Source organism: Saccopteryx bilineata, chromosome 3 (genome assembly GCF_036850765.1).
Source record: "Saccopteryx bilineata isolate mSacBil1 chromosome 3, mSacBil1_pri_phased_curated, whole genome shotgun sequence".
In the NCBI taxonomy this organism is placed as follows: Eukaryota; Metazoa; Chordata; class Mammalia; order Chiroptera; family Emballonuridae; genus Saccopteryx; species Saccopteryx bilineata.
The window spans coordinates 145,740,375-145,753,720 of NC_089492.1; the positions used below are offsets into that span (position 1 = coordinate 145,740,375).

Sequence of the window (13,346 nt, forward strand, 5' to 3'; positions counted from 1 at the left end):
CAAGTCCACAGCCTGACCTGTGCTGGCACAGTAGATAGATCGTTGACCTGGAATGCTTGAGGTCACCAGTTTGAAACCCTGGGCTTGCCCAGTCAAGGTATATATGTCAAGCAATCAGTGAACAACTAAAGTGAAGCAACTGAGTTGATACTTCTCGCTTCCCATACCCTCTCCTCTCTCTGTAAAATCAATAAAAAAATCTAAAAACAACAAAAGAAAACAAGTACCACAATCTGAGATGTTTCTTTTGTTTACTCGTCTCTGACAGTCTAGTCTGTCTCATGCAGCATGCAACCAGTAGGCATCTAGGAGGCATTGCCTGGCACAGGCTGGCACCTCACAAAAATACACTGGCTGAATGAAGTCACTCATAAATTATGTCAAGTATTATTTGCATTCTCAAAATCCCACATGTACCAACCCTCCTTAAAACTTCAAAGGCTCTAAATGACAGGAGAGAAATACAAAACACATCTGAGCAAGAACACACAGGCACACCTTTACGTAAAAAGGATCAGTTTTGCAAAGAGACACAAGCACTCTTCCCTCAGTCTTCTGAGTCCTCAGAGGGAATGACACACAAAGCGTGTTAAAAGGAAAGGAGACTGCTATTAACGGAAAGGGGCAGGAGGCTAAAAGGGAGTTAATGCTTTACCTGCTCAAATTCCTGTTTCAGTTCCTGTTCTTGTACCCTGAGGACATCTTGTAAGTGATCAGTGTGGGCAGCAGCCTGCCGGCGAAGCTGGGTTCTCATTTCATTTTCCATGGCATCTCTGACTTCCTCCACCTGCAAAACCAAACAATAATGATTAGTTCCCAATCCTCATGTGTGTTTGTAGAAAAAGAGAACACTAGTAGCAACGATGACGGCAACCTCCTGTCCTGGTCCCCTAGGATGTGCCACACATGCCTCCACATGCCTTCTACTTCTATGAGGCAGACTCAAATAGGGTCACACAGCTGTGGCAAAAATTAGATTAGCCTGACCAGGCGGTGGCGAAGTGGATAGTGTTGAACTGGGATGCAGAGGACCCAGGTTCGAGACCCCGACGTCGCCAGCTTGAGCGCAGGCTCATCTGGTTTGAGCAAAGCTCACCAGCTTGGGCCCAAGGTCGCTGGCTTGAGCAACAGGTTACTCGGTCTGCTGTAGCCCCACGGTCAAGGCACATATGAGAAAGCAATCAATGAACAACTAAAGTGCACAACGAGAAACTGATGATTGATGCTTCTCATCTCTCTCCATTCCTGTCTGTCTGTCCCTATCTATCCCTCTGACTCCGTCTCTGTAAAAAAATAAAATTTAAAAAAATCAGATTACACACATTGATCTCCCTGGCTCATAAATCTGTTTCTTCCTTAGCACCATGTTGCTTCCTATAGAAAGCAAACACTGTCATTTCCTGAATCCCACGCTCCCCATTGAGAATGAACAAATCCCAGATTATGGGGAGAAAAAATCACGACAATGGCTTGGGATCCAACATGGCTTCAGTATATATAGCCATCTGTGGGCCCTGGGGAGACAACCTCTCTTCTCAAGTCTCCAGTCTCTATTCTTAAGTAACACCTACTGTGAAGAACTGTTAAGAAAATCAATAAATAGCTAAACAAAACTGCTCTGAAACTGCTTATTTTACATAAATTTAGATCCAAATTATGAAAAGGCTTGCCTAACAATTAGCAATAGGTCATATCACAGATTACTTAACACTGATTCCCTACAATTCATTGGCTTATTGTCAGAAACAACATAATAAATGAAGCCATTTAGCATGACTAGGTGGTAGTACAGTAGATAGATCATTGACCTGGGACCCTGAGGATCCAGATTAGAAACCCTGAGATCTCTGGCTTTAGTGTGGGCCCATCAGCTTGAGCTTGGGATTATATACATGACTCCATAGCTGCTGGCTTGAGCAAGGGGTCACTTGGTCTGCTGTAGCCCCCCTGGTCAAGGCACATATGAGAAAGCAATCAATGAACAACTAAGGTGCCACATGGAAGAACTGATGCTTCTCATCTCTCTCCCTTCCTGTCTGTCCCTATCTGTCCCTCTCTCTGTCACAAAAAAAATAAAATGCCGCTACTATGAGTTGATGCTTATCTCTCTCCCTTCCTGTCTGTCCATCTCTCTAAAAAATAATCTCTTAGCACATAAATATCTATCAAGTATGAGTCCTGTGCTAGGCAGTGCCTACTACATGGTTGGATATAACCAGGCAAACAAAACAGAGATCTTAGACCACTGGTTCTCAGAGTGTGTGCCGGGGCACACTCATGTGCCCTGGAAGATTTCCAGGTGCGCCCTATGGTATTCCAGAGAAATATGTGCCTTTGGGGGATCAAAACTCCAACAGGGTTTTTGGAGTTTAGATTTTTGGGGGACAGGGGTGTGGGGAATTGGCTGTAGCTGACAGTATGCCCAACCCCCCACCTCACTTGTCTGATTAGGTTGCAAAAGGCTGTTAAGCTGTGGTGCTGGATTGTTTACACTACCCGCCCATGTTCCCCAGAAAGACTAGAGGCAAGTTTCTTCTATCCTTTATTTGGTGTAAAGTTAAGATGATATGTATGGTGGGGGTTTTCTGCACTCAACACTAGAGTAAAAAGAGAGGAATTCTTCAATGTATTGATGAGGAAATGAGAATTTGCCTTTCAAATATATGCACAAACATTGAAAGAATCACTAGGACACATCAGGCTCATGTTTCTCATAAACACAAGAATGGAAAAACTTAACATATTTGTGCTGGGACCTGCCGAATTTACTAAATCTTACTATGAATGTATCTATCTTTATATATATAAAGATAACTCTTGTCTTTTATTTTTAACCCCTCCTTTTTACAAATTCTAAAAAGCATAACTCAAAAAATGTAACATAAAAATGTATTATAACACATCTCTCAGAAATTTGTATATAGTGCACCTACAATTATTTGTAGGATTGTAAATGCGCCCCAACTTCAAAAAGTTTGAGAACCACTGGACTAGACTGTGATACTTATTTTTAAGAAATACATAGGAGAATATGAAAGAAATACAGAGTTTCTCCTTTAGAGTGAAGGGATAGAAATGGCCTTACTGAGGTGATACCTAAGCTTACAACTAAGGTTTAAATAGAGGAACCAGAACAATGTACCAGTCAGAGCAAAGATCTCTCCAAAAAAGAAGTAGCCAGGGTACCATTCCTCCCCCGCCCCCCAAAAAACAGGGCTCCAGGTAAATAAGGGAAGCCTTGCTCACAGCAAACAGGAATAAGCTCAAGAGGCCTTTTGGTACAGGCTATACTGAATGCAGTGGCCAGGGTTTTCAGCACCTAGTGTCCAATCGTTTTATAAAGACCATGCGACATAGAGAGATGGGTATGAAGACATGGAACCTGTTAAGATTACACTCTGGGCTAAGATGCTGGGAATGGACAAAGAGGAAAGTGAAGATTTGGGATTTACTTTAGATCCAGAACTGGTCAGCTGTGTCATATGGTCTGAATGTGCAAGATGATGGAGAAATGACAAAGCAGGATTTCTTGTTTGAGCAACTGGGTAGATGGAGGTTTATTTAGAAAGAAAAAAGCTAAAGGAGGGCTAGGAGACCAGTGGGAGAAAATCAAGAAATTCGTTTTGAATATGCTGAGTTTGAAATGACTAATGAAAATACAGTCTGAGACATCCAGTCAGCTGCTAGGCAATGAGAAGCCGAGGCAGATGTCAGAGCTAGCAATGTCTCAAGTGACAGGAATACACTTAAAAGCCACAGACTAGTGCCTGACCAGGCGGTGGCGCAGTGGGTAGAGCGTCAGACTGGGATGCAGAGACCCAGGTTAGAGATCCGGAGGTCACCAGCTTGAGTGCAGGCTCATCTGGTTTGAACAAAAGCTCACCAGCTTGGACCCAAGGTCGCTGGCTCAAGCAAGGGGTTATACTTGGTCAGCTGAAGGCCCGTGGTCAAGGCACATATGAGAAAGCAATCAATGAACTAAGGTGTCGCAATGCGCAACGAAAAACTGATGATTGATGCTTCTCATCTCTCTCCGTTCCTGTCTGTCTGTCCCTGTCTATCCCTCTCTCTGACTCTCTGTCTCTGTAAAAAAAAAAAAAAAAAAAGCCACAGACTAGTTAAGAGCACTTGGAGACAGTTTAGATGGATGGGTTTCAACACCAATGCCAGCGTTTAAGAGGTGGGCAAAGGAGGAGGACAAGGAGTGGCCAGCAGGTGGGAGGAAAGCCAGAAGAACATGGTGTCCTGGTGGAAGAGGGAAGGAGGAGTCTTAACAAGGAGGGAGTGGTCACCGTGCAGCCAAAGACACGGAGGGAGGATGGGAGTCAAGCTCATGATCAGCCTACAGACAATATTCAACACAGATGCACCCAGACAGAAGAATACAGAGCAATCCTATCCATTCTAAACTGCCACCTACTTGAAAACACTGGCAGAGGAAAATACACTCAGGCCCCCACAGAGATTTTTTCAGCACTGCTTTAAGGGGCAGAGGCTCACTGGGACAAGATACGCCAAACAATCCAGACACCAGGAGCTTGTTACTTTCCTACACTTGTGCATATGCTCAGCATGAAGGAACCCTGGCAAGTTAATCCTTTTCTAGAAGTTCTGACTAGAACAAGGGCCAAAGCTCCCTATTCAAGAGGTGGGGGGGATGACTTACATCTAGTATTTTAGTCAGTGACTGCCGGTATTATCTCTAGAAGTAGATAATCAAGTTAGATTCACTTTAAATGTTAGGCATTCATTCCCATTCTACCTTTCTGTCTTGTTCAGCCTGTATCTCACTCCTGTGATGTTCCAATGCTTTTGCCACTGCAGAGTCAAATGCCCGCTTTTCCTCCAGCTTCTGCTTCTCCAAGGCCAAGGCAATGTGCTGCTTCTCTGTGGCCTTCTGTTCCGCCAGCTCTCTGTTGAGCTGGTCAATGCGGCGATGCGCATGAGCAACCAGGGAGTTTAGATCATCAGTAGACAGCTTGTCAGCTAAACAGAAAACCACATTAAAATGTTAATTATGGCCCTGGTTGGTTTGCTCAGCAGTAGAGCATTTCCTGGCTTGTGGAAGTCCCGGGTTCAATTCCCGGTCAGGGCACACAGGAGAAGCGCCCATCTGCTTCTCCACCCTTCCCCCTCACCTTACTCTCTGTCTCTCTCTTCCCCTCCCACAGCCAAGGCTCCACTGGAGCAAAGTTGGCCCAGGCGCTGAGGATGGCTCCATGGCCTCCACCTCAGGTGCTAGAATGGTTCCAGCCACAATGGAGCAATGTCCCAGATGGGTAGAGCATCGCCCCCTGGTGGGCATGCTGGGTGGATCCTGGCTGGACGCATGTAGGAGTCTGTCTGACTGCCTCCCCACTTCTAACTTTGAAAAAATACCCCCCCAAAATTAAATTAAAAAAATGTTAATTATAATTAACATTTTATTCAATGAAATAATTATTTCACCAAAACTGTATCTACAGGGCAACTTGTTTCAATTCATTATAAAATTTATCAGCTGTAAAGAAAAGCAAAGAGTAGCTAACATTTAAAAAGAGGTTTAGATTCTTCATTGCAATTAGAAATTCAAAGCTCATGGCCAACAACCAAGGTGTTTTCAATCCCAAGAAAAGTAATTTTGGTAGAATTTCAAGTATGTAGTCAGTTCTTTTCCAGGAACCCAAATCAGTACATCTAATCTGAACTAATTATAAATTGGTTTAATAACGCACCATAATTTTGCCTCTCAGGCTTTCCGCTAGTAAGAGTTTGTATAACATAAGATATTATCTAGGACAGATCTGCAACTGGAACTATCCACCAGAGTCACTTGTGGAGTTTATAAAAATACTCATGCCCCAAGATTTAAGCTTAAACACTCTCCCCCCACCCTAATTTCACACTATAGAAGTTTTTTGTTTGTTTGTTTTTGTTTTTACTGTTTATTCTATTGATTTTAGAGAGAGAGAGAGGAGGGGAGTGAGGGAGAAAGAGACAGGAACATCAGTCTGCTCCTAATGTGCCCTGACCGGGGATTAAACCAGCAACCTCCACTTTGGGATGAGACTCCAAACAACTGAGCTATCCAACCAGGGCCAGAAGTGTTGTAATAATATATTACCAGAGATGAAGAGTTATGGTTCTAACAGCAAAATATAATGTGAGAAATACTATATGATAAATTACTCAACTCTGTATTTAATAGACTGAAAAACAAAGTGGGGATAAGAGGTTTACTGACCAAATTCAACATGTGTAGCTCCTTTGGATGTTGACTTGAATAAAATAATGAGAAAGGCCCTGGCCGGTTAGCTCAGTGGCAGAGCGTCGGCCTGGCGTGCAGGAATCCCGGGTTCGATTCCCGGCCAGGGCACACAGGAGAAGCGCCCATCTGCTTCTCCACTCTTCCCCCTCTCCTTCCTCTCTGTCTCTCTCTTCCCCTCCCGCAGCCAAGGCTCCATTGAAGCAAAAGTTTGCCTGGGCTCTGAGAATGGCTCTGTGGCCTCTGCCTCAGGCGCGCTAGAATGGCTCTGATTGTGGCAGAGTGAAGCCCCGGATGGGCAGAGCATCGCCCCCTGGTGGGCGTGCCGGGTGGATCCCGGTCAGGTGCATGCAGGAGTCTGTCTGACTGCCCCCCCACCCGTTTTCAACTTCAGAAAAATGCAAAAAATAAATAAATAAATAATGGGGAAAAACGCATTCTATAAAATAATTGGAAATATTTGAACACTTCATAGACATTTGATTTTAGGGATTATTATTTTACATGTGAAAATGGTATCAAGATAATTTTTTAAACAAATACTTAAAATATTTACAAGTAATAGGAGGATATAATATTTGGAATCTGCTTCTTAATAAGCTGTGGAAATAAACGAGACAAAACCAGCCGTGTGTTGATATTTGCTGAAGTTGAGTGACTGGTCCATAGGAGTTCATTATAGTTTTCTTCCTACTTTTCATTGTTTAAAATTTTACAAAATAGCCCTGGCTGGATAGCTCAGTTGGTCATCGCAAAGTGCAGAGGTTGTCGATACAATCCCTGGTCAGGGCGCATATAGGAACAGATGTTCCTGTCCCTCTCTCTCTCTCCCTTATTCCCTCTCTAAAATCAATAAATTTTTTTTTTAATTTTACAAAATAAAAAATTAAACACACACACATCTACAGGTTCCCAATCACTTGGTGAAATGATTTTTGTAGACGAGAGAACATGGATGTGAAAGGCATCCAAATCAGACTGATCACATGCAGCATAATTCTATAATTATTCAAGTGGTTTAGTATCAGAATCTCAGGGAAAACAAAAAGACTTCAATCTTCCAAGACTCAAAACAAAAGCCTTTAAATATAAAAGACACATAATTACTCACCTAGGTCAGAAACAGCTACAAAGGAAAACAAAACAGTTTTTAAAAATTATATATTTCAGTTATCATTAATAACTAAATAGAAATATCCAAAAGGAAACAAGAAGAAATGAGAAATCAGTGGAAAAGGCATATTTTAATATTGGGAAGCAAAATAATAGTTTATTTCCTGAAATTTTAAATGATTGTAAAACAATATAAATCAAGGCAAATCCTAACATTTTAGAAAATGAGAGTCATTGATTTTAAATTCATTTTTAGGTACTCATCTCTATTTTTGCTAAACCAATCAATTTAGTTTTTACATAGAACCTATAACTCTCGCTTACGCCCTTCATCTGCATTAATTCAGAGTATTTCACTGACGCAATCTTGACTGTTCTCAGTAGCGGGCTTCTCCTAACATCTCAAATAATTACAAAATTAATCTTTCTTTGAAAATCTGAAAACAGTGAACTGACATTAAATTTGAGTTTAACCTGTACAAATTAAACTAAAAGCCCTGGCTTGTGGTGCAGTGGCTAGGGCATTGTTACAGAGTGCTGAGGTCGCTGGTCTGATACTGGGGTCACTGGCTTGAACCTGAGGTCAGTGGTTTGAGCCTTGGTAAGGGCACATACAAGAAGCAATCACTGGGTACACAACTAAGTGGAACAAGTTGATGCTTCTTTCTCTCCCTTCCACTCTCTCTCTCTCTCTTTCTCCCCCCTTCCTTTCTTTCAAATCAATGGAGAAAAATTAAATTAAAATAAAGTAAAATAAACTAAGAAGCAGTCAGTCTCCTGCCTCAGTATGAGCTTCTTAACATTCTAGGTATGACCCTTGGATTCAAAAGTACAAAGACAGGTATTTTTCATCCAAAACAGTTCTTAATTTCCACCACTTAATCTGGTATTCAACCAGAAATCTGTCCCAGTGTTAAAGGAAAAACTACCAAAGATGGACAAGAAGAAAAATAACACGTCAGTCTAACATGGGATATAAATATGGCTATATACACTAGTCTCTAAGCAGTGAAGGAAGTGTCCCCTGGGAACACTGACAATTTACACCTTGCACCCTACTCTCTCACCCTGGCAACAGCACGCTTCCTAATGGTCCATCCTCTCTTCAGCCACTGTGGGTGTTTCATCAATCATTTTGTTATACTTTACATATGTATGCATCCTTAAACAATATATGGTTCTATTTTGCATGCATGTTCTTAAGCTTCACATAAGTCAGGGGTCCCCAAACTTTTTACACAGGGGGCCAGTTCACTGTCCCTCAGACCGTCGGAGGGCCGGACTATAAAGAAAACTATGAACAAATCCCTATGCACACTGCACAGATCTTATTTTAAAGTAAAAAAAAAACAGAAAGGGAACAAATACAATATTTTAAATAAAGAACAAGTAAATTTAAATCAACAAACTGACCAGTATTTCAATGGGAACTATGCTCCTCTCACTGACCACCAATGAAAGAGGTGCCCCTTCCGGAAGTGCGGCGGGGGCCGGATAAATGGCCCCAGGGGGCTGCATAGTTTGGGGACCCCTGACATAAGTGGTGTAAGTGGTAATTTTCTGCAACTTTTCATCTCTCTCAACATCTATGTTGGAGAGATGTAGTTCTGGCTCATTCATTTGTGCTGCCATGTGTGAGAATGCTGAGCTGCTTCTGACTTTTCTGCTCTTGAACCAGTGCTGCTGTGAACATTCTGATGACTCTCTTCTGGCACCCATGTGAGTCTGCTAGACCAGTGATCCCCAACCTTTTTTGGGCCACGGACCGGTTTAATGTCAGAAAATATTTTCATGGACCTTTAGGGTGGGACGGATAAATGTATCACGTGACTGAGACAAGCGTCAAGAGTGAGTCTTAGACGGATGTAACAGAGGGAATCTGGTCATTTTTTAAAAATAAAACATCGTTCAGACTTAAATATAAATAAAACGGAAATAATGTAAGTTATTTTTTCTCTGCGGACCGGTATGTGTCCGTGGCCCGGGGGTTGGGGACCACTGTGCTAGACCATATATCTAGGAGTTGAACTGCTGGATCAGGAAGTATACATAGTCAACTTCACTAGATACTGTAACTTATGGTTCAAGGAATCAATCTAAATGATTACAATGACGGTTTCCTTCCCAGTCTTCCTTTTCAGTGCCCCTGGCACACACAGTAGGTGGCCCATATCACATACCCTCAGATTACTCCAGGAGCTTTTAACTAGCTTCCTTTCCTTATGTATCCCTCCCTACAACCTCAATCTCATAAAAATGAATTTTCCTCCTCATTACAATCATATCACTGAAAAGGGGCTCTATGCTGCCAGAACAAACCAATCAAGCAGAGAACAGCAAGGCTAGTGGGTAAGAAGAAAATCCTGGCCCTATTCCCAACCTTGGGCAATTACTTAACCTCTGTCTCAATTTTCACATCTGTAAAATGGGCGTAATAACAACACTTACCTCATAGGGCTATAATGAAATTTAAATAATTAATGTGAAGAAATTAGAACACAGTGCTAGACATAAAATGATGCCCCAGCTGTGGCCTGGGAGTAGCTAAATTGGTTAGAACATCATCCTGATATGCCAAGGTTGTGGGTTCGATCCGGGTCAGGGTGCATACAAGCCAGTGAAGTCATAAATAAATTGAACAATAAATTAATGTCTGTCTCCCTTCCTCTCTAAATCAATTAAAAATTTTAAAAAAGTAATAATGCTTAATAACGTTAGCTATTATGTTTGACACCATGCTCAGCTATGGAGAGCACAAAGAAAATATCAGACATTAAATCATCAAGGCAGTTCTAACTTAGGGAAATAAGACTAATAAGAGCAAAATAACTGGTAATATAGTGCGGCACTAACAGTTTGGTGTAGGTCTTAATGAGTTCAGCTCTCAGAGGCAAGGATCTCTCTCAGGGCCGGCGTGGTCACAGAGCACTTCACGTCTCCAGAGTTGCACAAGGGATCAGTAACAGACAAAGGAGCCGGGTGGCTGTGTTCCGAAAAGGGAAACTTAACTAGATAACATTTATCCCTTTAAAATTTTGTTATTATGTGAATATATAATCTATTTTAAAAATTAATAAAACATTAAATGGAGGTTATGTAAAAAAATAATTCAGAGATGGCACTGTAGGGGACTTTCACTTTGTACACACTTCTTTAATGCCAGGTTTTCCAACCTCATTAGTACTGCGTTCTGGCCAGATCACTCTTCCTTGTGTGGGTTGGTCTGTGTACTGCAGGGCGTTTAGCAGCATCTTTGGCCTGTACCCACTAGGTGCCAGTAGCAACCCCCAATGTGACAAATAGAAATGTCTTCAATCATTGCCAAATGTCCTTCTGGGGGAGCCAAAAATGCCTGTATTGGGAACTACTTGAATGTTCTCATGTTTAACAATGGGTGTTTTCAAAATCAGCAAAGAATTTTTAAAAATTTGAAAACTCCTGAGGCTGGGATGCAAAAATCAGTAGGATTTAGCCTAGCGAGAAGACCAAAGACAAGTATTTTAAATGAGAACGCAAATTCCCAGGGATAGCCCTCACAACTAACTGCAGACACAGCCAGTCCTGCCCTCTCTACCTCCTGCACTTACTCCAGCCAGCCTAGTCTCTGTACTGGCCTCCAGTGTCACATTTATGCCTAACAGAGAGAGTTACAACAAACACAAAACCAGCAAATAGGAATTTCAAAAGGGTCGAGTGACTCCCGGAGTAAGATGGAAGAGGGGAGGTCTCTGGGGTGACAACTACCTTTAGTTTTTACCTCAGTGAAGCAGAGCCCTTGGAGATTCTGATGCAGGAAACAGGGCAGATGTGGCTCACCAAAACCTGCTCAGATACAGCCTGTCCACATTGCCCTTTCTGCCTGCTGTGCAAACAAGGGTCACTCTTTTGAGACTGAACTTTGAATGTTTCTCCACTTCAATCTCTTATAAACCCTGCTTTTATATCTTTTCTTTGACTTGAGTCTGATATCTCCTTCTTAAGCCAATCAACTGAATTCTAGAAAGAGACTGGGGAAGGGGCAAAGGGAAAGGGGAGAGAGAGAGAGAGAGAGAGAGAGAGAGAGAGAGAGAAAAGCATCAACCTGTTGTTCCCCCCATCCATGATCCGTTGGCCGATTCTCGCATGTGCCCTGACCAGGAATCAAGCCTTGGCATATTGGGACAATAGTCCAACTGAGCTACTAGGCCAGGGCATGAGGTTTTGTTTTGTTTTGTTTTTTGGGGGGTTTTGTTGAAAGCCTTCACTCTGCTTTTTGCCATGTGCAGATAAAATTTCTGCACTGGTCTTTATTCCCTTAGCTCCTTAGGCCAGCCATGGTTCCGTGATGCAACCCTGATACCTTCGGCCCAGAGAGGCCTCCTGTAACACCCGATCCTCAGATCCTACCTGATGCTCAGTTTCTAATAGGCACTGACATCTGAATAGTATTTTGATTCCATTGAGACTGGTCACCTCTAATTCTTACCACCCTTATAGCACTTCAGGAAAACAAGACCAATCCCTGCAGGGACATGAGTAGTTGCTCAGCCATCCAAGTTCCCCGCAGCCTGAGCCACACGCAAGCCAACAGCCACCTCCTTTCGACTGCAGCATCACCCAGAGCAGCGAGAGGCCTCCAGTAAGTCATTATGAAAATTTTTAAAGTACCATAGCTTCTAAATAATATATATAATATTCTAATAGAATCAAGGTTATAATGTCATCCTCACTTATTTGGATATAAAAAAAAACAAACAAAAACTTTTTGTTTTTTGAGTAGCAAAGCCCAGGATGGAATCATACATTAGGAATCAAACACTGGCTGGGACCTGGGTTCACTATGGCTAAAATCATGAGTGTTCTGTCACAGAGTGTCATCGGAATAAAATGCTGACAACACTGCACTGTACACCAGATGAAACCTGCATGCCACAGGGGTTTGGGCTAGAAGATGGAGCTGAAGCAAGTTTAGTTGATCAGTTGTTAAAAAATGAAAACAGAAGTGCCAACACTTCAGTTGTACTTACTCATCCCCTTCCACCCTGGCAAGACTTCTGGAGTAACACTGTCCAGTTCTCGCTTAAAGTCATCCCGGGCCTGGACCACAAGCTCATGGTACTGGGACACAATCTTAGCCTCAGACTGAGCTGCTTTAACCTGAACAAAGGCAAGGGCTATGTGGTTAGAACAAAAAGTAACATACACGTTCCAAAAAATAAGTGACATAAACATAGAGTTACACAAATATAAAGCTCAGGAAAAATAAACAATAAGCCTTAATTTTGTTTCCTTCTAATTCTACCCAAATTCTCATATAGATCATAAGTGCAGAGGATCTGCTATAAAATGGAAATTTTCGTAAGTGGTAATACCATGACCAAAAATGTTACCTATTATAAAATGTATCAACAATACTGAACAATCAACTTTGAGTCCAACTCAAATTTTTAAAATTTGTAACAACTAATAGTCTTTGCAGGGGAAAAGGGAGAGAAATGGTAGGAATTTACTTAAAATCCTTTGGCTAAAGAATTATATTTAAAAGTAAAAAGTACTTGTAAACAAACTAAAAAACACACCTTCTGGACCACATTATCCAGATCAACAATCATGTTATGAAGTCTTCCTTCGGCAGCAGTGATATGTAATTTGGCCCCAGCAACCTCTTCTTTCTTTGCATTTTCAATTACACTTTTCATCTTCTCCAATTCTTCTCTGAAAACCAATAAAACAAAACAAAAACTTAGTATTATTCCTTGCCAACTTTATTATAAAGAGTTTAAAGTTAATGCAACATACAATTGTTTAAAGTTTATAAACAAATATAATTAAAAAAATAATTTGAAAAAAATTACTCAATGCTTTTTCTCAAAGCTGTCCTTGCCAACAACTAAAGACACCATGGTCAGAAGCCAGGTTAGCATGAGCCAGGGAAGTGGCGTGGTGTAGAGGAAAAGACTAGAACTCCCAAACCAGGCAGACCTGCCTTCAGATCCCAGATCAGCCTCTC

General features: G+C 41.8%; 1 protein-coding gene across 10 annotated transcripts in view; it reads right to left on the minus strand.

Moving 5' to 3' along the window:
* IMMT (inner membrane mitochondrial protein) overlaps nt 1–13,346 on the minus strand; it is a 49,530-nt gene that overhangs the window by 2,740 nt on the left and 33,444 nt on the right. For 7 of the 10 annotated variants that reach the window (XM_066267613.1, XM_066267621.1, XM_066267617.1 and 4 more), the window contains 5 exons: nt 12,916–13,051; nt 12,364–12,493; nt 7,356–7,370; nt 4,763–4,986; nt 656–787 (listed from right to left, as the gene is read on the minus strand). In XM_066267613.1, coding sequence (XP_066123710.1) covers nt 656–787; nt 4,763–4,986; nt 7,356–7,370; nt 12,364–12,493; nt 12,916–13,051 — 637 coding nt within the window. The remainder of the gene's footprint in view (nt 1–655; nt 788–4,762; nt 4,987–7,355; nt 7,371–12,363; nt 12,494–12,915; nt 13,052–13,346) is intronic. The other 3 variants (XM_066267618.1, XM_066267615.1, XM_066267622.1) reach the window with 1 other exon arrangement.